Below are 27,484 nucleotides of genomic sequence, written 5' to 3'. Positions count from 1 at the left end.
GGCGGGGTGGGGGTGGGGGTGGGGCGGGGGCGCGCGCAGGGCCGGCCGGGTCCCCGCCGCCCGGAAGCCCGGAGGCCCCGGAAGCCCGGAGGCGGGGAGGCGGAGCCCGAGGAGCGCGCGGTCCCCCGAGCCTGGCCCTGCACCTCCCGCCCCCCCTCCGCCCGCCCGCCGCCCGGTGGAGGTGGAGGTGGAGGTGGAGGTGCCCGTGCCCGCGCGTCCCCTCCGCTCCCGGCTCCGGCTCGGCGGGCGGCGCGGGTCCGCGGGGATCGGGGCCGGGCTCGCTCCGCCTCTGCCCCTGGAGCCCGGGCGGGGCGGCGGCCGCTGACCGGCGGGGTGAGGCCGGGGCGAGGCCGGGTGAGCGGCTGCGGGGCCCCGCTGGCTGCGCCCAACCTCCTTGCGACCTTGCGCACTTCGCAGCCCCTGACGGGGTACCCCGCCTTCCAGGTGAGCGATAAACGACGACTGGGAGAGGGCTCCCGGCCTGTCTCGGCTGACCTCTGCCCCAGTGAGGTCCTGGGCGGAGCCCTGGGCTGCGGGGGGAGGGCGAGCCTCGGACCTCGGACCTCGAGAGCCCAGGGCGGGGACTGAGTCTGGGCGGGGCGGGGGGGCCGGGCTTGGGGGTGCCCCGAGGCCACGCCAGGCCTCCCCCAGGCCCCACCCCCTTCCCCGGCCCTCCTCCCTCCTCCTCCCCGCCGCCCTGCCCCTGTCCCCGCCCCCTCTGGTCCCTGCCACCCCTCCCCCATCCCTTTTGCCCCTCCCCCATCCCTGCCCCTCTCCCGGATCCCTGTCCTCCTCCCCATCCCTGCTGCCGGCTAGAATCTGGCCTGTCAGATGAATCTTTTGGATTAAGGGAGTGTGGGTGAATTAAAGTGGTCCTGGGGTTCCCTGTAACTGCACCAAGGTCGAGGAAATGACGGGTCTGGAGTTGGGGAGGTGAGGGAGAGAGGATGGAAGATACTTTAAGGGTGGGGCAGGCTGGGCACCCCGGGTACAGCCAGCATCTGGGCCCTGCTCTTTGCCCAGCTAACCTCTGGCCTGTCCTGACCAGTAATTACAGTTGATGGCTGGGAGTACTCTGACTTACTAGAATTCACTAAACTTTGTTCTTTGTAGGAATTAAGGTATGACTCCTATGCAGGACAAACCTGGAATTCCTGGTGTGATGAGAATGGGGTTTGCTGTCCTGATTTAGAAAAGCAAGTCGTTAAGCCTAGGCTCTGACTTCAGGAAAGAAAAGAGAAATGGAAGCTGTAAAATCCGGGGATAAGAAGAGGGTCCTTCCCGCATGGATGACAACCCAGGAGACCCCCAAGCCAAAGAGGGCAGTGCAGGGAGCTGCTGCAGCAAGGTGGGGCAACTTCTGGTTGGGGACCTGGGGAAACAGGAGGAGGGAGGTTTTGTGGGCATCACACTTGCTGGGGCTGAACCTTCCGGTGCTGGGGGAGCAGGAGGTGGTGGGTGTTCCAGGGTCCCAGGCCCCAGCTGCCTCCGCAGGGTGCTGGTGCAGCTCCCCGGCCAGGCCTCAGGTGTCAGCTCCCAGGCAGCGCTCCCCTTCTGGCTAATGCACAGTAGCCAAACTCTCAGACACCAGTTGTCCAAGGTGCCGGTGTCTTCATTTGCAACAAGCATTGTGACCTGACCGTTAAGTGGTCAAGTTCAGTGGACCAGGGGCCAGTCTGCCTGCAGGAAGATCAGGAACAGATGAGCAGCAGTCGCTGGAGCAGCATGAAATCAGCTGAATGATGGTGGTTTGGGGGAGTCCTCAGGCCACCAGGGAGGGAGCGTCCCTGCATCCTCCTAGGCCCGGCACTCAGTGCTCCCCTCCCTGGCTCTTCTTACTGACCCACCTCCCTTCAGACCTTCTGGGTCCTGCTTTATAGTGGCCACGGGTGTAGGTGGGTTTTGGTCATGACTCGGCCTGATAACCTGTCATCTGACCCGCTGGAGTCCGTTGTGTGGGGGCAGGGACTCCAAGGAGTGGCCCTCATGCCCTGTTCCAGTGGCGGCAGGTGGGAGGGCCCCGGGCTGGGACTCTTGCTCTCCTTCTCTTCCCCCTTGTGAGACCTGAGACCCGCCTGTCCCCATCTGAGCACCATGCCTTCCTTTCAGACTGCCTGCAATGAGGACTGCGTACTGCATGAGCGAGGCCGAGATGGTAGACGTTGCTCTGGGGATCCTGATTGAGGTAAAGTCCACTGTGGCTCTTAGTCATGATCAGAAACTGCGCTGGGCCCTCGGTTAATGGCACCAAAAGAGACGCCCTGCGTTCTCAGGTGGCCTCGGGGAACCCCGTCCCCTGTCATCCCATGTCTTCCACCTGTCCCGTGTCTAGCACATCTCTCACAGTCCCACTCCCCTTGACCTCTCCCTGTGTGAGATGTGACTCAGTGTTTGGGCGGGACACCTGGGGCGGGAGTGGCCGTGGGAGGGAGGGCAGCTGTCCCTGGCGTGACTGGGCTGGTAGCTGGAGGCGATGGGGAGCCTTTAGATGCTTATGTTCTTGGCGGGGTCTCAGTTGGGTGAGGTGACTCCTTATCCGAATGCCCCCACCCAGGTCTTCTGGCTCCTGAAGCAAATAGGGGTTGTATCACCGTAGCATTGTGTGTATGTTGACTGGGTACTTCTGTATATATTGGCTCACTGAATCCTTGCTGTCACCTGGCGATGGTTATTTCAGATATTATCCCCATTTTACAGATAAAGGAATTGAGGCCCAGGCCTTTTCCCATAGTGACACAGCCAGCAAGTGACAGAGCCAAGGCCCGCACTCAAGTTTTGTGTCCTGTGCTCCTTCCTGTCACCCCTGCATTTCCAGATATGGTTTTCCTAGTGTTCTTTTCCACCCTGGTATTCCTCAGAGGCGGGGAGGGGAGGGGATGGGGAGGCTCTGATTTAGGAGCGCCGCTTGACCTGGTCACTTGACCTGGTCACACGCTGGCTTCACAGTGGCTTCTGCACACGCTCTGCTTCACCGACGATGGATAAACCCGCACGTTCCTTCGGGAAACAACGCAATGTCTGTTTTCCCTGTTGTCTCTTCTACTCCACAGGCCCGGAAACAGGAAGAGCCCTGGGAGTCAGCGACTCCGGCTGGTGCTGATAAGCCAGAGCTGTTCCCAGCCCGCTTAGCGTGGGCCCCGAGTTCCCCTGGGAGTAGAAGTGAGGATGAGGACAATGGGAAGGAGGCCCCTACTCAGGGCCTCAGCCCCCAGCAGGGACCCGCGGGGCCTGACTCTGCATGCCGCTCGAGCCCTGACCAGGACGAGGATGAGGACATGCTGAAGTACGTCAGGGAAATATTTTTCAGCTAAAGGATACACTTCACAGGACTTTCTGCTGGGGCCTGAGGGAAGCCGGCTGCCTGGCCCTGCCTGCCGGGGCCTCCCTCCCCCGACCTCCTTGGAAGGCAGGCCCCGGATGCTCTGAGCCCTGGGCGCTGTCCTGTTGGGATGCGCTTCCCCTGGACTCTCTGTACTGCGCCTCCTCCACCTGGAGGGTCAGCCCCAGGGAAAAGGCAGACATGGGGTCAAACCCACTGGAACCAAGGGGTTAACTTACTAATTTTGAAAGGAGGGAGAGTATGGTGGTGAAGTTCACTGGAATTCCTACCGCTTAAGGAGGAGGCCTATTTTAGACCTAGTTTCCATGACTCGAGCGGCCCTGGAGGCAGCTGCCCACCCGGTGCCACTATGCTCTGCTCTGCCTGGGGCCCTGACTGGAAGGCCTCCTGCCTCCGGCCCGCATCCCCACCTCCTTCCCTGGCTGGCTCCACCTCGGTCCCTGGGCAGTCGTGAAGCCCGAGTGGGGCTGCAGCCCACGGGAAACTCTTAAGGACGAGACACCCAGAGTCCATATTTCTGTCTTTATTCAGTGTGGCTTTTGACAGGCGTGGGACGAGGCAGTCCTTTGCTGTGCGGGGTCGTCAATGCGCTGCGTGGAGAAATACAAACAGTTCCCCAAGGCCGAGATTGTGTTTCTGTCCTTTCCAGTTCTGGGTGGAGAAGGGAAGGGATGCGGCTTCGGTGTGCACTGGGACTGTTCTGCTTGCCTGGGTCACGTGCTAGGAGGGAGTTGCCCCCCGACCCCCTGATTTGTCTGGTTTCAGGTCCAGGAGACCCTCAAAGCCACCAAGGCCTCAATTTGTGCCCATGGCTTCTGTCTTGAGTGAATCCCTCAAGGGGTCACCCCTGGGCCCATCCCATGACACCCACCATGGAGAGGGGGAGCTTGCTCACCAGGGCCCAAGGGAGACGCCGAGGCGCTCTTGGCCCTCTCTCTTGTTCTCTCTCTCTCTCAGAATGTTCCCCATTTGTAGCCATGAATCCTCACTGGGTTCCACTTTGACATTTGGCAGATTATCCTGGAAATCAGGCCTTGTGACAGGAATCTCCTGTCATTCTGAGGATGACGTAAGAAGGCCTGCTCAGATCAGTGCATTGAAGCAGGAGTTCTTGTGACCGTGAGCTACGCGGGTTTGGGGTGTCCTTGCGAGCCCTAGAAGCCCCGTAGGACGGACAACCCTGCACTCAGGTTGTCCTGCCATTGCTGCCTCCTGGCTTTCTTGACCTGGGGTACCCCACCTTCACCCTGGAGGGGCCCCGTCTGCTAGAGCTTGAGATCGGCATTTGCTATGAAACAGGCTGAGAAGACATACGAGCCCCTCGGTTTTCTGGCACCTTCTCTGAGCGAGGTTCAGACTGAACTCTGGCAATCATGTTTTTGACAGAACTAGCAGCTGTCAAGCTTGCTCTTGTCCTCTGCCCTCCGAGGGAACACAACCGTGGCCATCAGCAGGAGGACGAGCAAGGCCTGGGCAGCACCCAGAGCCAGGAACCCAGGCCCCAGGAGGGAGAGCCTGACCCACTTCCATGTATAGGCGAGGAAGAGGCCCAGGCCACTGGCCAGCAGCGCAGACGCCATGGCCAGGAAGCCCACCGCCAGCTGCCATTCTCCGTCGTTACCGTTGCACCAGGCCAGGAACAGAGGCAGGGGGACAAAGAGAGAGAAGACCAGGGCCCCATATGCACCCAGCCTGGCCAGGGCCAGGCCGGCCCGTGGCACGCCCAGGGCCTCCAGCTCGGGGAACTGGTGACACTGGAGGGAGCCGGTGCCCTCGTTCCACAGGCAGAAGTTGTAGAAGCCGATTCTGAGGTTGGGCAAGTCCGTGAGGTTGCCGGCCTTCCAGAGGAGAGCGTAGAACAGCAGCGAGATGACCACCACCGTGACTAACATGATGCCCAGGAAGAGCAGCTGGTTGCCCCGCCTGGGCCTCGGGAGGGCCATTTTCTCCTGCCCTGTGGTCCGCTGCCTCCTGGGGACCTGCGGGAAGTCACATCAGTGAGTGCCCGGGCTCTCCCCCAGCCTCCTCACAAGCTCAGGTTCTCCCTTCTGGAATTCCAGGAGCATGTGGACCGCCCTCCCAGGCACAGGGAGCAGGGAGTCCAGGAAAGTTAGGCCTCCACTGCCTAGCCCGGGGCAGATGGGGGTGCCTGTGGCTGACCCCTGCCCTCTGAACAAAGGCCTCGCTGCCCTTTCCACCGCAGGCCCCTGCAAACGTCCGTGAGGAAGTCTCTCAGGTCCTTCCGAGGATGGGCTTGTCAGGGGTGAAGGATGGGCTTGTCAGGGGTCCCTGGGGGCCAGGAGCTGGGGGACGGCCGAAGGCACAGGGGTCCCCAGTTCTCAGGGCCACAGCCATGCCACCCGGGGGCTGTGAGAACCACCGTCAATGGGACCCAGGCAGTCAAATCAGACCTTCTAGGGTTGGGGCCAGGCCCTGGTGGTTCTAGAAGCTCAGAAGCTCATGCTCACAGGAGCTGGGGTTGAGGAGCTCTGCAGACTGCTCTCTCAGCTCACCTGCCCTGCTCTGGGAGTCAGGACTCGCTGAAGACAAGACGCCACCTGGTCATGAAATCACACAGTCATACTCACTACTTTCTTAAGTGTCTGTGACATTTTCTCCCCCTGAGGACAACGGTAATTATCGGGATCTCGGAAAATAATTTTTAAAAGAAAAAATACAAAAAAAGAGACTCTTATCCCACCACATACATAAAACCACTATTAATTCCCTACCGGTAGTTTTTTCCTATGTGCTGATGTTTTTGTTAAATAATTATAGGGTTGACCGCAACGATTTTCTCACTGAATATTCTGAAACTTTCTCAAAGCTGTTAAATGGTCTTTAAAAACATTAATGGCCGCATTATAGCTCATGAGCACATGATTGACTTGTTTCCGTTCTTCACCATTATAAACGACAGTCCCGTCCTATGGTTCTGACTTTGCCTTAGGCCAGGTGTCCACGAGTACGGTCACTGAGTCCAAGGTAGAAATATTTTTTTAGTGATTTTACTGCATATTGCCCAATTGGTCTGCAGAAAACTTAACTGTAGCCCCTCTCATATAGCATACACCTTCCTCATCAAACCTGAAAAATCTTTTCACTCCATTTTTACTCCTAGGACTTCCCTAAATTGGCCTCTACAACAGTCGTCTGCATATTTGTAAAATATGGAGTAAAACAGCCACCGACCTGGAGTGCTCAGGAACTCCCGGCTGCCAGCCTCACTAGACACCAGGTGCAGGGGACAAAATCTAGAGTGGTGTCCTGGCGTGGGGTGAGCGGGGGGGAGGCTGCCTCGGAAGGGACCCTGGGAAGGAGCAGCCCCCTCCCTGTCCCTCAGCTGCCTGGAAGGAAGGGGCGTCTGGCCACATCCCTCATTTGTTCTGCACAAACAGAAAATGCCCAGGCGGGGAAGAAGAACACTCGTGAGGGGGCAGGATGTGAGCCGCCGGGGCCACCAAGCCAGAGGCCGCAGACGGCAGGGGACAGCTCCCGAGGCTGGCAAGCCCATGGCGTGGCTGGGAGACCCACCCTTGCTTCATAGCTGGACAGCTTTGGATTGTCCTCCCCTGGTGGCAGGGACAGGGGAGCAGCCTGGGGCCTAACAGGGCCACTGGTTTCATTCACAAGGAACTGTCAACCTGGTCACCGCCCAGAGACCGCACCTCCTAACACCATCACACAGAGGACAATCCTTCACCCTTCAGCAGGTGGCTCTTCAGAGACCTGAGTAAGTGCAAACAATGAGATTTCTCAGTAACTCCTTAGGCAGAGAGCTGGGGACGCTGCCTGGGGGCCAGGCCGGAGCCCCCTTAGGAGGTTTCGGATTCATGAGGATGTGGACACATGGGGACGCAGGCTGCGACGACCAGGGCCCACGGCTTCTTCAGGGGAGCTGGGCAGGGAGGCCCTGCAGTGGAAGTGTGAGGGGCCTGTCCCCCCCGCCCCCTTCACTGCCCCCTTTGGAGGCCTGAATTAATGAAACCCAGGAGGCCTGAGGTTCTTGGAGCGCTGGTGCTGCACCGCAAGGCCTCCCAGGTCCTCAGGGGTCTTCAGTGTTCCCCGGGCCCCGCAGGGAGGGGTTTGTATGGTTCTGCATATTTAACCAACACATGTAAGAACCTGTATCTGTGGTTTTTAGTGGATTTAGGTATCAGGGTGTGGAACAGGTTTCCAGGCTGGAACCCCCTTTTGAACAAGGGTTTGATAGGAAACGAGGTTTGACTAGCCTCCGCTGTAAATAAATAAAAATTAAAAAAAAAAAAATCTTTAAAAAAACGGGATCCCTGGGTGGCGCAGCGGTTTGGTGCCTGCCTTTGGCCCAGGGCGCGATCCTGGAGACCCGGGATCGAGTCCCGCGTCGGGCTCCCGGTGCATGGAACCTGCTTCTCCCTCTGCCTGTGTCTCTGCCTCTCTCTCTCTCTCTCTGTGTGTGTGACTATCGTAAATAAATAAAAATCGTAAAATCGTAAAAAAAAAAAAAAATCTTTGACTAGCCTCCGCTGCTTATGCCCAACCGAGCAGGAGCGGGGCTGGCTTCCTAGGAACGCTCCCTCTCATCGCCCCTGTTCCAAGCCTATTCCACCTGGGTTCCAAAACTTGCTATTATTAAGCACTTTTGACTTGAAGACAGAGCCCCCCCACCCCCACCCCATGCAAAAGGCTTGGGGCCCCAGAGGGGGGATGGTGGCAGCTGCCTCTGGGCCTCTGGCCAAGGCTCCCTCCAAGGCTCCCTCTGCGGGATCCTGGCCTTTGGGGTTTTCTCTCTTTCTCCCAGCTGCCCTTTGGGAGGTCTTCAGTGGAGGCTGCACTAAAGAAAGATGGAGCTGGGAAGCCCGGGAGCGGGGAGCGGCGCAGGGGGAGGAGGAGGTCGCCCCTAGTGTCCCTTTTCCCTGGTCCTTACAGGCATAGAGTTCAGGACCAGCTCCTGGGGTCTGGAGCTTACAGTCAAGGCCACCTGGCGCCACGTGCACCTGCTCCCTGTGCTGCACCCCTGCTCTGTTCAGCCGCGAGGTGCGGGCGGCTCCATCCCTGAGCCTGCTCCCCAGCCCACCCACTGTGGGGTCCCACCTGCTGTCTGCCTCCAATGCTGCTGACCTCCCCCAACCCTCTCTGCCATCTACCTTATCCCCAGGATGGTGCCTGAGACACACTAGGAACTTTTTTTGAATGAGCTTGGGAGGGAGGGAGGGAGGGAGGGAGGGAGGGAGGGAGGGAAGGAAGGAAATGCCCCGTGGCATCCTGTAGTCCCTCCCCGCTCCTTGTCACACACCCACCCTGACAAGCCAGCAAAGCTGTGGCTGCGGACCCCTGGAGAGACTTGGGACCAGCGGACAGGGCTGGAGGCCAGTCATGGCTCCTTTGTCTAAACGTTTGGAAGCAAACGGGTGTTTGGCTGGAAAGCCCCATGGCGCACTTCTCTGCTGCCCTCAGGGCCTGGCCCTGGCTCTTGTGGCTTTGAACAATCCTAGTAATCCCGTTCCACTGGGAGCTTTCCAATCCTTGGGACGGTAACTGGGAAGGCTGTTCAATCGCTGCTGCTATTTTTTAGCTGAACTTTTTTTCCGGTTTATAATAAAGCAGTAGATGCTGATTGTAAAAAAACAACAGCAACAACAACAAAAAACAGAAAAATTTGTGAATGACTAAAAATCATCTATAACTTTGGGTGGCGGTAGGAATCACCACTGCGGACATCACACTTCCTTCCATGGCGTTGTTTGACGCAGCGGGGCTCACAGAAGTCTGTGTTTGCATCCCACTCCGCAGGTGCCCAATGCACGCGGTCCGCTGTCCGACCTTATTCGGCAAGACTAGAAGTAACTGCGCTGGACATTGTGGATCCTCATTTCTTGCTGGATGTTGTGGATCCTCATTTCTTGCCACTGACTTGCTTCTCAGGATGCCTGAGGGGCCCTCACACTGCCCGGTCACGGAATCCCAGGGCACTTTCCACGCTGTCCTAGTACGCTTGTTCCCCTGCTCGCTGCCTCCCTCTGTGACCCTCGCACGCATGCATCCATCACACGCCCATGCACGAGTTCTCGTCCATCACTGTGCAGATCACGGCCTTCCTTCCATGCTACCCTTTCCTCATGTCCCAGTGACTGGGACTCCCACAAAACCCCCTTCTCCTCTACTCCGTTTTCTGTAAGAACAATATAGGAACTGTGACCTAAAGATTTGTTCATAGTTAGAGCTTTTAAGTTTCATATGTGATTGACAAATTGGTTAGAATTATTCTATGAAATCAAGACAAGTACGTTCAGCCAGAAGTATATTCAAAGAAACTCAAAACTAGCACTTATGCTTGAACTTATTAAAATGTTATGTTGGCTGGCAAAAAAAACAAAAAAACAAAAACAAGCCAACCCCCCCCCCCCCCGCCCCGCATCGGTCCATTCTTTTCAGTTTGTTCTTCCTGCCCTGGGTCTGATGACATCCAGCACCCAGAGGGGCTCCAGAGCCTGGGCTTGGGTCTCTTGCCAGGTGCCTCATTCATCCGTGCATGCCCGTCACGTGCCGTGCCCCGCGGTGGCCTCGCAGAGCACCCCTGCACCTCTTTAGGCCAGACGGTGGCTCCTCCACCAGACATGGGGCTTCTAGTCCCCTTGGAACGTGTTGCCGAGCTCCGTGTGCAGCCCTGGTTAGCACCTCAACCTTAACAGGCCCAGCGGCCAGCACCCCTGGGGCCCCCTTCCCGATCTCTCTCCACAGCTCTCCACCTACCGTCCTTAGCCTTTCCTTGTCCCCCCTCACTCGCCCCAGTGAGGTGGAGGCAAGGAATTTGATCCGCTGCCCATTCCTAGGTGTCTGTGGCCAGCTGGCCGTTTATCTACTAGAAATCTATCTTTTACTGCTCTGGCCCCGGCACCAGGCACCCGGTAGGCACTCAAGTTCTCTTCAGTGACACGTGGATGACCGGATGGATGTTGCCAATGGCACACAGACTTGCTCAGACTCCTCCCCGTGTTTTATTTTTTTCCCCACCTACATCTCTGTCCTGGTGGTCGTCCTCCTTCTGGCCCCTCATTCTTCCATGTGATGGGAACCCTCTACAGGATGCTCCTTTCTCGGATGTGTCAGCTGAGCCGCACAGTGAGAGCACACGAGGTACGGGGCCCTTGGAGGCCAAGGGCTCGGCCACGAGCTGTCGCCACCAGGGCCTACAGGGCTGCCTGGTGGAGGCTGGATCGTATCATTTTGGTGTTGGAACAGAAGCTTGGAAGAGAAAACAGGTGGGTCCCTAGGTTGCTGTCAGTTCTAAGTTCACCTCTGGGGGCCTTTTCATTAATGGCTTCGGAAAGCTGGAGGGGGCAGCAGTGGGAGAGCAGGAGGGCGAGCTTCAGGAATTCTCTGGGCAGTGGAAGGCCTTGAGCACCAGCTCTAACCGGATCGCAGGCTCATTCATAGTTGACACCAGGCCATACGTAGCCCTCCTGGGCATTCCCTGAGAGCCGGGCCTGGGCTGGGCCTGTACTAGGTGCCGCCTCATTAGGTTCTTAGGGTTCTCATCTCTGTTTTCCAGAAGAGCACACAGGGAAGGTCCCCAAGCCCCCGTGGCCAGTGGACAGTGACACCCGTCCGGCAGGAGGCCGTAACAATTAGGGACCTGTGTCCATGGAGCCGCCAGCAGGCCTGCCAGGCACTGCCATCCGGAGACATGTGGAATCGGGGCTCTGGGTTCAAGTCCCAGGTCTGCCCTTCACCTGCTGCGGTCCTTCACTTCCCAGGGCCCGGCATTGTCAGCGTAAAGCGAGTCCACTGGAACCGGTTCTGGAGGCGTCCTAGGAACTGAGTGAGATGATGGTGTGTGGTCCGGGGAGCGTTATCTAGGAAGCACTAGCTCCGTCACTGTCATCACCGAGAGGAAACTGGAAGTCAGAGAAGGGAAGGCCAGGGCTGGGGCCGTGGGGTCCGCATGGGCCTCGGAGTCGGCCCCCTACCCCCTCGCCCCTGCATCCCTTCTGGAAGGCGCCGCGGGCCTGTGCCTGGGGTGGGAGCGGGAATCCTGTCCCTACGTGGGATTGGGGTGAAAAGGAAAGTGGGGGCAGGCGGAGGAAGGGGGCTGGGAGTGCAGCAGGAGCAGAGAGAGGGGGAGGACCTGCAGGGGGAATAGAGCCAGAGGACCGGTGGGACAGGGTTGGGCGGGCTGAGCACTGTGTGGTGAGCAGAGGCTGCGGCCGGGTTCCTCTCCCTGGCCGGACACAGGAGCAGTGTGGTCATGGTCTGGGTGTGGCTCTGACACAAATAAAAGGGAAGAAGAAGGGGAAATGTGTCATATTTCCTTTTGCTGAAATATGAGCCCGGGTTCCTACTGTTCAGAGGGGGTGGGGGCAGCGCCCGGGTTCCAGGCCCCAGGCCAGCCTCCCACGCCCGGCTGATTTGACTTACTCAATTCTGCACGTAAACAAAAGCAGCTTCACTGGCAGAAACACTAGGACACCACGAGGCTGCCCCCCGCCCCGTAGGGTCAAAATCATGGGCCCCTAGAGCCCCGTGACACCGAGAGGGCCCATCTCAGTGGCTCTGTTGATGTTCATTTGCTTTCCGCTCATTTGTTTTGCCAGGTACCAGCCCTCACAAGCAGGTGATCCAGCTACAGGCGGGGCTGGAAAATAATTCAGAGGGAGACACGGTTCTTCTCCCTGAGTCCATGCCTGCACCTTGGACCCCTTCCATCTGGTCCTTGTGGTGGGGCTCCCCTGCTAGTCTAGTCGGCGGGAGGCCGAGGTTGGGGTTCACAGGACCCGATGCACAGTCTGGAGGCAAGTAGTCCTGGAGACTAGGGCTGCTCATGGTCCTCCTGCCCAGCCCTCTCCCCGACTCCCCAGGGAGAGTCACACCCCCCTCTTACTGAGGAGGCGGGGGGGGGGGGGGGTTCCACCTTCTGACCCCATTAATGGCACCTTCTGGATGGTTCCCTCTGCTGTAGGCCTTCTGGAATCTGGCAATCGGGGCAAACCAGGGGCCTGGCTTCACGGAGCCTGCCTTCTCGTTGGGGAGACCAACGCCAATGGTATACTTTTAAAAAGATAATTGTGATTTTTAAAAACGATGTGGGAAGGAAATAAACAGGATGAAGTAAAGGAGAGAAGGTGACAGGAGGAAGGCATTCGTCTCCCTCAGTGGATCAGGGAAGGCCTGCACGTGGAGGAGATGTTGGGTTTGAGGCCTGAGGGGTGAGAAAGAGCCACCCTGAATGGGGCCAGGGGCAGAGCCTTCCAGGAAGAGATAGCAGTTGTCATAAACATGCGGTTGGGAGAGGAGCTGATTTCCAGGACCGGGGTGGCTGCAGCCCCATGACTGAGATGAGGCCTGGCGGGTGAGTGGACCCAGGTCACTGAGGGCCTTGTAGGTCAGGGTGAGAGGTGCGGAGTATAATCTTCTGAGTGTCCCGTTAATGCCTGTCCCTGTGCACACAGGGAGCTGGGCTCCCAGGCAGCAGGCTGAGGGCACAGGCTGGGCAGAGGCCCGGGGTGACCTCACTCCCATGCTGCCAACTAGCCCTGCGGGAAGCACCAAGGCCTCCCTGAATGGAGGTAGCTGCACCCAAGAGGAGGAGGAGGTAGAGAGGAACAGTCACTAAGACCTAGATCTTAAATTTTGCAAGAGGTTTGTAGACAGTTGGCTGGAGAGATGGTCCAGGTTCCCAGGAACCTGACCTCTATCCTCACACAGGAGCACACGGTTGCTCTGTGGTGAGTTTGTAATGCATCCAAAAGGGCTCCAAGATGCACCCAAGTAACTCCAAGAAAGCAAATCCTGCCAAATGGAGTCATGATGCTGTGTGGCCTCCCCCTCCAGCCTTCGGGGCCAGTATTTGGGAAGCTCAGGAAACGTCAGTCTCAGGGCTGGCATGGGCTGTTCCTTCCCGCCCTCTGCCCGGTTAGCACCCCCACCCCCCTACTGCTGCCACCCACACGGAAGGTGGCTCTCCTCACAAAAGCGCTGGGCATCTGGGGATCACCTCCCAAAGTCTGTTGAAGTCTAGGTTTGGGCTGACAAACCGAATTCCCTGTGGACTGCCACCACACGTGGGGCTGCATGGGGCCCGGCCCAAGGCCTGGTTCCCTGCCTGCACAGCACCCGTCAAGCTCAGTTGCTAAAGAGAACGTGCTGTCCATGTATTCGACGATTAAATTTGCAGGTATTTGTCACACTTATTAAATCACTTGAAAATATACCATTCTGAGGCCGACAGCAGGCCAGAGTCACTGAACTAAAGTAATACAGATCCCAGGTAGATTCCTAGAAAAGATGGGGGAAACTGGGCCCAAACCTCCAGAATGGTAGTAATCCGCCCCCCGACCCGGGGTACTAGGATGGACAGCTCAAGAGTAGAGGATCTCAGAAAAGCCACACATAGTTCATAACTATGCTAACTTCATAGTTAATATGTGATAAAAGTGGCATTCTAGTCCAGTGGAAGGTTTTCCATTAACCCATGCGAAAGCAATCGATGAGCTAACTGAAAACAAAACTAGTTTAAGTCCTCCTCTCACGCCACATACCAAAGTAAATTTCACGTGAATCCAAGCGTGAAATGTGAACTGAGGATAGAAAGGAAAGATCTGGAAAAAAATCAAGATCTGACTTGCAAACAGGAAAAGAGCACTTTGAACTTAAGAGCAAACTGAAGTCACAAAAAAGTTGTACAGATTTAACTGCTTAGAAAGATACATTTCCATATAGCAAAGGCAATATAATAAAGTTGCAAGTCGGTGAGTGTGGCAAGTATCTGCAATAAACATGAAGTGATCCATATTACTAATACACCTGCTGTTCATACAAATAGATAAGGAAAACATTAACCCCCATAGAAACGGAGAAAGATGTGAAGACGTTTCAGAAGAGGTCCGCCAAAGTAGGTACCTTTTACCAGATGTGTGGGAGCTTCCCTCCACAGAGCGATTCTCTGTGACACTAGCTGGTGTCCTATTTACCTGAATTCTGATACTAACCACTCGAAGAGAGTGCCAGGTCCCAAGGGCAAAGGGCTTAGTCCCAAGAGAGCCACCTCCCCACCTCCAGAGGCCCTTCATGACCTGGCTCGAAGGATGACATCACTGGGCGTGGGTGACTAAATGTCCAGCCGGCCTGCCTCCCCACGGGTTGTGGGGTGAGGCTCTAGGAAGTTCCCCTCTAATCCCAAGGTGGCCTCCCCTGGTGACCAAACCCCATCTGCAGGGACTTGTCAAAATTCAGCTCATCAACCTAAATCCAGATATGGCTGAAAGGAGTTTGTTGCGACTATTATCACTTAGGAAATTCCAAGGGTTTGGGGAGCTCCGTGCCAAGAAGAGAAAGGCCAAATACATAACCTTCTTGCACAAATCACTAGATCTCATGAGCTAACATGAAAAAAGTCTATACCTTTGGTAATATAAGGGAAGATATGCCAAGTCAAATAACCTCTGAGTTTTCCTATCAAACTGCAGGCGAAAGTGGCTGACAGCAGGTGTGGGAAGCCGGCGTGTTCCTATGGTCACGGTCACGGGGGAAGGGGGGGAGAGGAGTGGCACAAATGGTGGTCAAACACTCATGCAAGCTTTCCAGGAGGCCATCTGGCAATACGCACAGAAGCCCCTCAACACCGTCCTATCTTGTTGGCCTACTCATTCCACTTAGGAGTTCACGGAGATGCAATCCATGATGATGTACAGGAATGCGCAGCACAGAATTGGGCAAAAGGTGTGAAGGAACTTGAGTGCCTGCCACCGGGAGGCCACTACGGCAGGTCAAGGCGATGGGAGTCTTGCAGACTCTAGGAAGGCCGGGGCTAGAACCGCCCTAGGTGGCAGGACTGGAGAAAGAGCCGAAGGAAGCATAGTCAAGCCTCGGCGGGAGGCCGTGACACCCATCCCCGGGGGGTGGCACCATGGACAGTTGTTCTCTTTCTGCGTGAGAAATAGTTCCAGAATCACGTGTTTCTGTAAAAGTGAAACGCAGCAAACAGCCTTCACGATGAGGTAAGATAAGGCAGGCGAGGCTGCGGAGGACGCCGGCAGGGAATAGGGGCGGGCGGGATCCGGGGTCGTCCTACCTGCTGCAGCTGGCCCGGCCCGGGGCCTGGGGAGGGATGGAGCGGGGACGAGATACTGCGAGGTGCACAGTAGCTGTGCGCGTGTGTGCGCGTGTGTGCGCGTGCGCGCGCGTTCTTCCCCGAGGGAGCCCCTGGTTTCGCAGGTGAGTCAGTCTAATGGAAGTCCTCGAGGCAACAGAAGCAGCAGCCGAGCTCGAATGGGGGGCGCGTCCAGTACCTGGAGAGGCTCTGGGCCGGGGCGCCGGGCCCCGCCAGCTGCCCCGCCTCGGACGGCCAGTGGGCGCTGCTGCGGGGGCTGCGGGGGCGCCCGGCGCCCGGGGGGGGGGGGGCGAGGGGCGGAGCGGCCGCGGGGCCGGTACTTACGCTCCGAAGAGGCCGGGCGGGGTCGGGTCTCCGCGTCCTCCCGGTCGGGTCGGGGCCGCGCTCCCGGGGGCGGCGGGGGGCCGGTGCCCCGCGGGAGCTCGGGCGGTGGAGCCGGAGCTCGGGTGCCGCCGCTGCCCCCGCCCCCCGCTGATTTCACTTTCATTTCCCCGCTGCCGGGGGCTCGTGACTTCGCAGAGGAGGGGCCGTCCTGAGCCTGCCGCTGAGCCGGACGCCCGCCCCGCGCCCCGCTGCACCTGCTCGGCCCCCGCCGCCCCCGCCGCCCCCCCCGCCCCCGCGGAAACCCGCCCAGACCTGCGGCCACGGGCTTCCCCGGGCCGGCACCCCGACCTCGAGGTGGGCGCGGGGCCGCTGCTGTGGGGCTCCCCTCCCGTCCCCGCGGGCTTCCTGGCGCACGGGAGCGGCTGCGAGGTCCAGGCGGGAGCAGAGCTGGCTCAGGGCGCCGAACCAGAGCCCCCCCACCTCCCCAGGCCATTTCTTCCCGCGTGCAGTTCTTCTGAACCCAGACCCTAGAAAGCCGAGGTCTGCTAGGAGAGAGGCTCTGGGGTCAGGCCTCCCTGCTACAGGCGAGCAAAGTAGCTCACCGAGCATCGGCATTGGAGTCCCACCTGTGAAACGGAAACTGCCTACCCGCCCTGGCTGTTGTGCAAACTGGAGATACTGTGCGGGTGCCGAGTGCTGGGTGCCAGGGCTGGGTGCACAGTGATGGCCCCCGTGAAGATTAAAAGCAGGATTTCTAAATACTTAGTGATACTGCCCTTCAAGGCAGAGACAAAATTAACTTTCTGGCACATCTAGATAAAATAGTTCCTGTGAAAATGGAGTGCCGGTGAGCACAGTGATGTAGTCTACAAGAGACGGAAAAACATTTTTAAAAATGTGTTTGAATATAACGCCCATAGTTTCCAAAGAATCCAACAGTTCTCTGGAGTTCCTTATGAAAAGCCGCAATCGCAAGCTCTCCCTTCTCCTCCAGAGGCAAATAGTTGCACCTGTTTGAGCGGGATCCCTTAGGTCAGTTCTCAAAATTAACCTGCTTGTATCCGGCCCTCCCGGTTTTCCAGTTTCAGGCATAATCTATTGACTCTCAACTGTAACAGATGAAGACTTAATTTCTTCTCCCAGACTCCATGTGCCTCAAACGGGTCTTATCTTCCTCCTCCTTCCAAACTGGGTATATGAAGATTTTGTTTATTCATATTTTTAAAGATTTATTTATTTATTTATGATAGAGAAGCAGAGAGAGAAGCGGGCTGCATGCTGGGAGCCTGACGTGGGACTCGATCCTGGGACTCCAGGGTCGCACACTGGGCCAAAGGCAGGTGCTAAACCGCTGAGCCACCCAGGGATCCCCTGAAGATTTTGTTTAAATCAGTATTCAAGGTCTGCAAATATAACACACAGTAGGGGAACCACGTAAAAAATTGTGACTTTTTTTTTTCCTTCCCCATGTAACTGTTAATCTTCCCTGAAGATGATAATTGCCTTAATTCGTTTGCTTGGACTTCTATGTACTTAACACCAATCCAACCTGCAAATTAACTGAATAAAGTCCAAGGACATTTAAGTGTTGAATACATGAACAAATCAGAAATTACAAATTTCAGAAAATTACAAAATAAGAAACAAATGGTTGTAACTTGCAAGTCCCTTAATCTATGAATTTAGAACTGATAAAAATACTGATAGGTTTAACTCTGATGTCTTTACTGTTCCAGTTTTTCATTGTGTTAAAACTAATATTACCAATAAAGTTTCTTGGGTAAATATTAAGCTACTTTTACAGATTTCTAATGATATATTGAAATAATCTCCACCCCCTCCCTCAAATAGCCTGCCTGGTTTTATAAACTGTCAATGATGGTTTAAATAATAGTAAAGATGCAATATTTACATCCTTTCATTCTAGGGGACTCAATGAAAGAAAAATAATGTATCATAATTAAGTTAAACCCACCTATATTTAAAAAATGCTCTCAGGAGTTATAATTCTATTAAACATCAATTAAGAGCAAACAAAAAATAGCAGCAATTAAAGTGTTCAACACAGGTAAATCTAAATTGCTTTTTTAATGTTTTTTTTTCAGCTGTACTCTGATTGACAAATCTTGCATATATTTAAAGTATATAACATAATTTAATATACATATACATTGTGGAATGATTACTACAATCAAGTTAGTTAATATATCCATCACTTGACTTATTTTTTGCGGGGTGGTAACACTTGAGATCTACTTTTTAAGCAAACTGACAGATTAAGAAAATGTGATTCTATATTATATAGTCTATATCCTTATATATATTGGGATATCACTCAGCCATGAGAAAGAAATCCTGCTTTTGCAATAACATGGATGAAACTGGAGGACATTATACCAAATGAAATAAATCAGACACAGATTAATACTGCAGGATCTCATGTATGAAATCTAAAAAAAAAAAATCAAACTCACAATAACATAGAATATAGCTGAGTTTATCAGAGGCTGGGTTGAGGGGAAAAAGGGGAGATTTGATCAAATGATATAGTCTTTCAGTTTATAAGATGATTCTGGAGACTAATGGACAGCATGGTGATTATAGATAATAGTTATGTATTGTGGACTTGAAATCTAAATTACTTTTGAAGAGAAAAAAAGCAGATGTCCTGCCGTGGGTGTGGATGTTCAGGGGTCAGCTGCATTGATGTCTGAGTTAGACCTGCATGTGACCCGGGGTCCCTGTGAATTCATGGCCTAACTGTCCTCTTTTCCTTTGGGAAAAAGGGGGAGTTGCCATCATCTGAGGGATTTTCTCTAAAGAGTAGGTAAACTTACCACCTGAGCACAGAGATTTTATGGGCTCCTTGGAAGGGTTTCAATCCCTCTTTGAGCATATATGTTCATTTATTTATTTGTTTATTCATTTGAGAGAGTGCGTGTTTGCGCACAGGAGTAAGTGGAGGAGGCGCAGAGGGAGAGGGAGAAAGAGAATCTCGAGCAGATTCCCCACTGAATGTGAAGCCTGCCACAGGGCTCGATCCCACAATCCTGAGATCATGACCTGAACTGAAACCAAGAGTTAGATGCTTAATCAATTCAGCCACCCAGGTGCCAGGATCTTGTCTGTTCTTAAAGAACAGACATTATCAGGGATCCCTGGGTGGCGCAGCGGTTTGGCGCCTGCCTTTGGCCCAGGGCGCGATCCTGGAGACCCAGGATCGAATCCCACGTCAGGCTCCCGGTGCATGGAGCCTGCTTCTCCCTCTGCCTATGTCTCTGCCTCTCTCTCTCTCTCTCTCTCTGTATGACTATCATAAATAAAATAAAATTTAAAAAAAAGTTTAAAAAAAAAAAGAACAGACGTTATCACATAATAACATGGCAGTTTGGGGAGGTCACTCTTTGATTCATTTTTGAGAGGTCTCCTGGGTCCTCAAGTGAAGAGGTCATCCTATTCACATTTCTCTTAAGTGCTGCCAAACAGAGTTTGTACCTTCAGAGGACTGGCCTCTATGAGAGGTGACTCAAGAGATCCACAGCCTTGTATAAACTCATTTAATCTTTTCACTGACATAACAATGTTCTTCAACTAGGACACAAGAGCATTTGGCTAGCTCTTTCATATTCCTTAAAGTATGGTGGCTTCTTATTAAAAATTTTTAAAAAATCAGAGCAGCGTATACTGAAGGGAAACCCCAAAGGGCTTGGTCTCAAGTAGTCAGATACTACCACCGGAGCCCTGCTCTAGGACCAAGCTGGAAAGATATTTTTGTGGTAGTCCAGAGATGCTCATGGCTGCAGGGCCACTGAAGCTTGTTGCTTGTTATTGGTGTCCGGTGGACCACAACTATCTGCTTGGAACCCTGTGGAGTATTCTATTTCTAAAACAGACTAGAGCCTTCCAACCCAAGCCAGACTAGCAGTAAAGCAGAGAAGGGAGGCCCGGTTGATTAAAATGCTACACCCCAACTTTGTTTGCTGCTACACACACACACAGACACACACAGTCCTTTTTGTATTGTGCACTGAGGGAAATATAAAAACGCTAATCGCAGCTAGAGGAGACTAACCCACAAGCTCTGGCCACTGTAGGCCCCACCTGACACTATGCAAAACCTAGAGGATCCAAGTAGCGGCACGCTATAACCTACCTCCTCGGCATGCATGGGGAGACGTGTGTAGTACAGGACTCCTGGGCCCATATTCTGGGGTGAGCCTCCTTCTTCTGAGTTAGTTTCCTTCTGCAGGTTCGAAGCCAGATAATACTTGTCAAGGTCACAAGGATCTCCCTTCCCTGTAGGCTTGTGTGAGCCTGTGTCTGGTCAGTGCAGACAAGCTGGGTCGGAGGGGCGAAGGGACTCACCAGAGGGGTTGCTTCACTGTTAAGAATCCAGGAGAACTGCTCGTATCTTAACATTTCCTGTTTTTTTCAGTGGAGCTTTGCTGCAGTGGAGTCCAAGCACTCTTGGTGAGGTGACTCATCGACCCAGGCTCCTTCTGTCACATGCTGCCATCGTCAGCGCAGAGTCATCTTAAGACCTGTGGTTACCTCTTTGGAGGAAGCATATTGTTCTCTCAGCTGAATTTGCCATCCTCTGTTTCCCTCTACAGAATCTCACTGTCCTAGTATCTCTCCAGCAGACTGAGGCCCAGAGCCGCTCTTGTCCATTACCCAGGACGCTGCCATGAGCAATTTTCTCCACACAGCCTTTAGCTCTAGGAGGAACAATCAGCAGAGACCGGTGGGGGGATCCTGCAGGTGCCAGAGTCTGGCCCACCTGTTATTGTGGAGAATAGAGGTGCTTGCCAGGCTTAAAGATGAGGGGGTGAAGATGGCCAATGTTTAGTCAAGTGATAATTGTTTATAATTTATTTGAAACCAGGAAACAGGCTCTTGACTATAGAGAACAAGCTGAGGTTGCTGATGGGGAGGTAGGGCGTGGGTTAAATAGGTGATGGCCATTAAGGAGGGCACTTGTGATGAGCACTGGGTGTTTTTTTTTTTTAATATAAATTTATTTTTTTATTGGTGTTCAATTTGCCAGCATATAGAATAACACCCAGGGCTCATCCCGCCAAGTGCCCCCCTCAGCGCCCGTCACCCAGTCACCCCATCTCCCCACTCACCTCCCCTTCTGCTACCCCTTGTTCGTTTCCCAGAGTTAGGGGTCTCTCATGGGTTGTTTCATCATAGAAAGCCCTTTGCCTGAGCTAGATTGGTGACAACTTCAGGACCCCAGCTCCTCCAGACGTCACTGCTGCCCTGTATGGGGACTCAAAGATGATATAGAATCTGGGTCATGTTTGCCAAGAGGATGGTGTCACAGTAGATACTCAGCCCTCCTCTTTCATAGTGGCCTCGATTTTTTAAAGGATTTTTTAAAAAGGATTTTATTTATTCATGAGAGACACAGAGAGAGGCAGAGACACAGGCAGAGGGAGACTCAGGCTCCCTGCAGGGAACCCCACGTGGGACTCGATACCTGAACCCCGGGATCACGCCCTGAGCCGAAGGCAGACGCTGAACTGCTGAGGCACCCAGGTGTCCCTAAAGGATTTTTTTTTTTTAACCTAGAATTTCCGGTTGTCCGTTTCCTTTCAGTTTGCAATTCCATTTTCCTCTGGTTTCAATAGTTTCTGTAAAGAAATCAGATCCAATTCTTACAGTTTTTCACTTGTATGAAATGTAGCTTCCCCCCACCCTCTAGCTGCTGTTACAATTTTTCTTTTATCTTTGGTTTTTACCAGCTTGACTATGATGTGTTTAGGTATGGTTTTCTTTGTATTTATCCTGCTTAAACTCTGCTGAGCTTCACTTCAGCAGATTTCTTCAAATATTGCTTATCTCATTCTCTTTACTCTTCTCCTTCTGGAACTGTTACACATTAAGAGTTAGAGACTCCATATCCTGAGTGTCTCTTACCCTCTATTCTGGCCTTTTTTTTTTTTTTTTTTTAAGTTTCTAAGTTTTATTCTAGATAGCTCCTGTTGACCAGTCTTAAAACTTATTTGGTCTTCTGTTCTTTCTAGCCTGTTGTTAAACCTATGTAATGAATGATTAATTTCAGATATAGTATGACAATTTGATTCTTTCTTAAAGCCTAATTCTCATTAGAAGAACAAAATTGTTAAAATGTCTTTGCTACCTACAGCAATCTATATGTTCAATGCGATCCCTATCAAAATATCATCAACTTATTTCACAGAGTTGGAACAAATAATCCTAAAATTTGTATGGAACCAGAAAAGACCCTGAATAACCAAAGGAATGTTGAAAAAGAAAACCAAAACCAGTGGCATCACAATTCCAGACTTCGAGCTCTGTAATCATCAAGACAATGTGGTACTGGCACAAAAACAGACACATAGATCAATATAGAACCCAGAAATGGATCCTCAGCTCTATGGTCAAGTAATCTCTGACAAAGCAGGAAAGACTATCCTAAAAAAGTCTCTTCAATAAACAGTGTTGGGAAAATTGGACAGCCACATGCAGAAGAGTGAAACCGTACTATTTCCTCACACCATACACAAAAATAGACTCAACATGGATGTAAGACCTATATGTGAGACAGGAATCCATCAAAATCCTAGAGGAGAACTCAGGCAGCAACCTTTATGACCTGACTACAGCAACTTCTTGCTGTAAGTAAGTAATTTGTATTACTAGCAACTTCTGCTAGACACATCTCCAAAAGCAAGGGAAACAAAGGCAAAAATGAACTATTGGGACTTCAACATAAGCAGCTTTTGCACAGCAATGGAAACAGTTGACGAAACAAAGTCAACTGACAGAATGGGAGAAGATATTTGCAAATGACTTATCAGACTCGATCACCAAAGAATAATCCAATCAAGAAATGGGCAGAAGACATGGGCAATAGCCATTTCTCCAAAGAAGACATACTAACGGACAACAGACACATGAAAAAATGCTCAACATCACTTGGCATCAAGGAAATATAAATCAAAACCATGATGAGATACCACCTCACACCTGTCAGAATGGCTAAATTAACAAGCCAGGAAATGACAGATGTTGGTGAGGATGCAGAGAAAAGGGAACCCTCATACACTATTGGTGGAAATGCATGCTGGTGCAGCCACTCCAAAAAACAAAAAGGAGGTTCCTCAAAAAGTTGAAAATAGAACTACCTTATGCTTCAGCAATTGCACTACTAGGTATTTACCACAAAGATACACATTTAGTCATCCAAAGGGGCACCTGCATCCCAATGTTTATAGCAGCAATGTCCACAATAGCCAACTATGTAAAGAGCCCAAACGTCCATTGACAGATGAATGGATAAAGATTTGGTATAGAAATACAATGGAATACTATTAGCCATCAAAAAAAAAAAAAAAAAAAAAAGAAAAAAGAAATCTTGTCATTTGCAATGATGTGACAGGAACTAGAGGATATTATGCTAAGCAAAATAAATCAATCAGAGAAAGACAATTATCATATGATCTCATTTATATGTGGAACTAGGAAACAGGATCATAGAGGAAGAGAGGAAAAAATAAGACAAAATCAGAGAGGGAGACAAACCATAAGAGACTCTTAATCATAGGAAACAAACTCAGTGTTGCTGGAGGGGAGGGTGGGAGGACAAGGTACTGGGTGAGGGGCATTAAGCCTTAGGGCACATGATGTAATGAGCATTGGGTGTTATATAAGACTGATGAAATATTGACCTCTACCTCTGAAACCAATAATATGTTTAGTTTAAATAAAAATAAAGCCTAATGTTGTGTTGAAATGCTCCATGTTTTCATTGATTTTACCTTTAATGTCATGTAATTTTTAACATAATGGTCATTTGGAAGTCTTTTTCTGTTAACTCCATTTACTGAATTATCTCTGGGTCTGCTTCTGTCTGCTTTCTCTCTTGACTATTGGTCACTTTTTTTTTCCGATCTCCTAATTTTACATGCCAGACAAGGTGTTTTGATACATTGTAGAAGGGCTGGATTATGTTATCTTCAAAGAATGTTTAGTTTTTTTCTGGAAGAATTTGTATTACTAGCAGATTATGTTTATTTTAATCTTTGTTAGAGTGTTCTATTCCAATTTTGTCCTTAGTCCTAGGATATAGCCCTTGCTCCTATGCATGGTCTTTACTCACAGGACATGGTTTTTCTGGGGTTTCAATTCAATGTTGAGGATTTTCACCAAGGTCTCTATATTCTGGGTTGGAACTTCAGTGTCTGCCAGGACTCTTTTCTACTCTGTTTACCATACTCTTGCCTTTACATAAACATCTCAGGATATGGTCAAGAACCTGATGGGAACTTCTACATAGTTTAGGGGCTACTTTTCTGTGGTTCATTCTTTTTCAGTACTCTGCCTCCAAATTTCAGTTATAATAGCAGATTCAAATTCTGATCTTTATTTTTTCTGGCCAGTAAGATTGTTGGGTTCCACTTCTCAGAACAAGGGTTTGGAAAAAATGCCTCTAGAGAGAAAAGTGGGAGTGAATGTGGAGTTTATCCCATATATGCCTTCTCACAAGCATCGCCGTCCTGCGCTATTCACCATCTATTGCCTGAAATCAATTATTTTATGTAGATGATTTGGTTTTATAGAGGGTAGGTTAGTCCATTACCAGGTTTTTGATAACGGATGGAATTGGACACCTTCATTCATTTTTATAAATGGGTAGCAATACAAATGTCTTTTCATGACTTGATAGCTCATTTCTTTCTAGTGCTAAATAATCCATTGTCTGGATGCACCACAGTTTATTTGCCATTCCACTACTAAAGGGTATCTTGGTTTCTTTCAGGTTTTGGCACTTATGAATAGATCTGCTAATGACATCCACGTGCAAGTTTTTCTGTGGACATAGGTTTCAAATCCTTTATTCTGACCAAGGACTGTGACTGCTGGATCCTACATGAAGAGTATGTTTAGTTTTGTAAGAAACTGCCAAACTGTCTTTCAAAGTGGCCACGTCATTTTTAAATTCCATACTCGGAAATCATCCTCTCTGCTTCTATCTTCTGTTAGAATTGTAGAGATTTGGTGTAATGTCTTAAAATTTTTGTAGAATTCAGTCAACCCATTGGGGTCTGGTGATTTCCCTTTTGGCAACTTATTGATTCAATTTCTTTAGTTGACATATGCTTATTCAGCTAGTCTATTTCTTCTTGTATGAATTCTGGCAGGTTGTGTCTTTCAGAGAATTGGTCCGTTTCATATAGGTCAACCAATTTGTGGGTAGAGAGTTATTTGGAATATTCTTTTATTAACCTTTTAATGTCTATGGAATCAACACTGATGGTCTCTCTTTTATTTGATATTAATTTGTCTTCTTTTTTTTTTCCTTAGTTAACACTGCCAGAAGTTTATACATTTTATTGACAATGACATTATAACTTATAATTATTCAACATTATAAACAAATGAACTATTAAGCCATGAAAAGATATGATGGAATTTACATGCATATTACTAGTGAAATATGCCAATCTGAAAAGGCTACACATATTGTGATTCCAACTATGTGATATTTTGGAGAAGGTTAAACTGTAGAGACAGTAACAAAGTGAGTTGCCAGGGCTTAGTAGGGAGAGAAAGATGTATATGCAGAATATTTAGGGCAGTGAATATAAATAAAACTACTCTGTATGATACTTTAATGATGGATATATTTCATTAGACATTTGTCCAAATCCACAGAATGTACATTAAGAGTAAACTCTACTGTAAACTACGGGCTTTGAATGGTAAGGATGTATCAGTGTAAGTTCATTAGTTGTAACAAATGGTGGGCGATGGTGATAATGGGGAGGCTATGGATATGTGAGTGTCAAGGAGTTTATGGGAAATCTCTGTACTTTCTACTCAGTCTTGCTGTGAACCTTCTCTAAAAACTAAACTTTATTAAAACCCAAAATAAAACAAAACCAAAAACATGGCAGTTACTTTTTTAACACCACCCCAGTGAGCTCTCCTTGAATCCTCTTTGGGGCTTCAATTGGAATTGTTGAGAGTAGACCACCCAACCTTAGATTTTCCCAGTTCCATCCTGCTACCATGGCCTAATTAGACTTGTAGCCTGTAACTTTGATGCGCCTCCTCCTCTACCTGATTCTCTCTCTGCTTAGCCTTATCCTATAATGGACACCACTGTTGACCTGTGACTCGTTTTCTCACTTATCACATCCATCTTGATTTGTTTGACTGACATACCAATTTCTCTGCAGTGTCTTTGAGGAATTCCATAATGGTGGAATTCTGGAATTCATTATGAATGACAGACTGTGAGATGCTCCATTTGCTTTCACATGAATAAATGGCTGCAGATGTACATTCAACAGCTCGAAAGCAAACTGCACATCTAATCTTTTACATTGTTGCTACATTTTGAAAAGTAAAATGACCCTTGTAAACCATAATTATGCATTTCAGTGCTATTTTGTGATACTTTTGTTCTGTGCAATGAACAGTATATAGCATTTTAATTGTTGAAGGTGTACAACTTAGCACTTTATGCACCATCTTATTCTGTAATTATTTTAGTCTTGTGTGTTTTATATACAATTAAACAGTAGTCTTCTAGTGGGGAGAAATGTCAAATGTCTTTTATATCATTGATAGTTTCTAGCACACTAAAGATAAAACAAATTCAAGAAAAGATGTTGGTTGACTGATTCATTAAGTTCCTACCAGGGATGTTAAAGTAATTGATAGTACATATCATTCCGTCCTTGAGTTCTTAGTTGTTTGGTGTTCTATGTACAAGTTGTTTTGAGAGAATTCAAAAGTTCATAGATTTTTTCCATCTTGACAAAAATTAAATATAAATAAGTGATTTGAAATTTTCTGTATTTTCTCTGGATTTCTTTTTAAATCTCTGAAAGATGTTGCCACTAAAGAAGATGGGTTATCTAGAATTTGTAGTTTAGTATATGCATATGTAATGTGTAAGGGGAGAAATAGAGGGATGGGGAAGGCGTTTCTTTTTTCTCTTTTCCTCTTCTTTTTACTATGTAAGCATATGGTATTTTTCATCCACAGTTTTCAGAGCAGCATAAAGTTAAATTATTTGTCCGTTTGGAACTTCAAATAGAAGGTGCGTTGTCCATGATTCTTATTTGGTTGTTCATCCCTATTTTTAGTTGGATGTGGAGCTATTTGCATAGAGTTTTGCTTATTGGATTCTTCAGCTTGAAGATTCTTTTCTTTGATAATATCCACATCCTTTTTAAAATTTGAGGGAGTAGTCTCCTGTTTGAAGCTAAGAGGTTTCATGTCTTTAGTCTTTGTGGCCTTGATTTGAGAATGTTTTCTCTTCTTCTTGGGTGCTTTGAGCAGTGAAAGACTTTCAAATGACTTCTGGGACATAGACTGGAACCACTCCGGAGAGCTTACCATTAGATTTCTTTGGTTTATAAAAGGGTGATTTCTGGGTGCTATCCAGGATGTGCTGTATCTCCTTATATTTATGTAAGTAGCTGGCTTTAATCTAGGAAAGAAATGAAATACGTGAGTTTTTGTCATGTACTCTAGGTATTTGTAGTCCTTAGGTATCTGTCATAGTTTAAGTCATATTTTTAAATCCTTTGGTGAATTCATCTTCCTTTAGGACTTTTACCATTATTTCTATGAGAATGATCTAAGCCTTCAATTTCTAGACATGATTTTTCAGAAGTACCCCAATCCTGTACTTCTGAATGCCAAGAGTCTATGTTTATTGAGATACCCCCCAGTTTCCTGATACA

The 27,484-nt window shown here is 50.4% G+C and overlaps 3 protein-coding genes across 36 annotated transcripts in view; 1 reads left to right on the top strand and 2 right to left on the bottom strand.

Moving 5' to 3' along the window:
* Positions 1 to 123: 123 nt before the first annotated feature.
* Positions 124 to 23,517, top strand: CYREN (cell cycle regulator of NHEJ). Of its 10 annotated transcripts, XR_012007895.1 has the most exons (10): positions 151 to 444; positions 1,114 to 1,348; positions 2,110 to 2,185; positions 2,698 to 2,820; positions 3,051 to 3,283; positions 6,462 to 6,578; positions 6,739 to 7,073; positions 9,113 to 10,581; positions 10,872 to 15,315; positions 20,188 to 23,517. XR_012007895.1 is itself a non-coding variant. In XM_072777327.1 (5 exons), the coding sequence occupies exons 2-5, from the start codon at positions 1,242 to 1,244 to the stop codon at positions 6,946 to 6,948; spliced, it is 510 nt and encodes a 169-aa protein (XP_072633428.1). In that variant the 5' UTR covers positions 134 to 444; positions 1,114 to 1,241; the 3' UTR covers positions 6,949 to 7,828. The 10 variants fall into 10 exon arrangements, 4 of the variants coding, with proteins under 4 accessions (XP_072633426.1, XP_072633428.1, XP_072633427.1 ...); XR_012007898.1 differs by lacking the exon at positions 2,698 to 2,820 and having other exon boundaries at positions 173 to 444; XR_012007894.1 differs by lacking the exons at positions 2,698 to 2,820; positions 3,051 to 3,283 and having other exon boundaries at positions 124 to 444; positions 6,462 to 7,073; positions 20,188 to 20,222; positions 21,961 to 23,517.
* TMEM140 (transmembrane protein 140) lies at positions 3,849 to 20,256 on the bottom strand. Of its 9 annotated transcripts, none has more exons than XM_072777315.1 (4): positions 20,118 to 20,256; positions 19,906 to 19,995; positions 5,854 to 5,898; positions 3,849 to 5,319 (listed from the first exon to the last, which is right to left on the bottom strand). In XM_072777315.1, exons 1-4 carry the CDS (start codon positions 20,169 to 20,171, stop codon positions 4,729 to 4,731), a joined length of 780 nt encoding a protein of 259 aa, XP_072633416.1. In that variant the 5' UTR covers positions 20,172 to 20,256; the 3' UTR covers positions 3,849 to 4,728. The 9 variants fall into 9 exon arrangements, with proteins under 9 accessions (XP_072633416.1, XP_072633422.1, XP_072633417.1 ...); XM_072777321.1 differs by having other exon boundaries at positions 5,854 to 5,961; positions 20,118 to 20,150; XM_072777316.1 differs by lacking the exon at positions 5,854 to 5,898.
* Positions 16,956 to 27,484, bottom strand: part of AGBL3 (AGBL carboxypeptidase 3) — a 65,357-nt gene continuing 54,828 nt past the window's right edge. For 16 of the 17 annotated variants that reach the window (XM_072777292.1, XM_072777294.1, XM_072777290.1 and 13 more), the window contains 2 exons: positions 19,906 to 27,228; positions 16,956 to 17,155 (listed from right to left, as the gene is read on the bottom strand). In XM_072777292.1, the coding sequence (XP_072633393.1) occupies positions 26,805 to 27,228 (424 nt within the window). In that variant the 3' untranslated portion in view covers positions 16,956 to 17,155; positions 19,906 to 26,804. The remainder of the gene's footprint in view (positions 17,156 to 19,905; positions 27,229 to 27,484) is intronic. The other variant, XM_072777291.1, reaches the window with a different exon arrangement.

Source organism: Canis lupus, chromosome 15 (assembly GCF_048164855.1).
Source record: "Canis lupus baileyi chromosome 15, mCanLup2.hap1, whole genome shotgun sequence".
Taxonomy (NCBI): Eukaryota; Metazoa; Chordata; class Mammalia; order Carnivora; family Canidae; genus Canis; species Canis lupus.
The sequence above is the reverse complement of the archived record's forward strand: the minus strand, read 5'-3'. Positions and strand labels throughout refer to the sequence as shown.

Bases quoted from the DNA above. Each gene is read 5' to 3' on its own strand.
- TMEM140 (XM_072777315.1), bottom strand. From the start codon at position 20,171: ATGTTAAGATACGAGCAGTTCTCCTGGATTCTTAACAGTGAAGCAACC. The intron at 5,899-19,905 runs GTAGGTTATAGC...TTTCATGACCAG, and splicing joins TCCCCATGCATGCCGAGGAG to GTGGCGTCTTGTCTTCAGCG. The intron at 5,320-5,853 runs GTGAGCTGAGAG...GACTTCCCGCAG, and splicing joins TGACTCCCAGAGCAGGGCAG to GTCCCCAGGAGGCAGCGGAC.
- CYREN (XM_072777325.1), top strand. From the start codon at position 1,242: ATGGAAGCTGTAAAATCCGGGGATAAGAAGAGGGTCCTTCCCGCATGG. The intron at 1,349-2,109 runs GTGGGGCAACTT...CCTTCCTTTCAG, and splicing joins CAGGGAGCTGCTGCAGCAAG to ACTGCCTGCAATGAGGACTG. The intron at 2,186-6,461 runs GTAAAGTCCACT...TTTTACTCCTAG, and splicing joins CTCTGGGGATCCTGATTGAG to GACTTCCCTAAATTGGCCTC.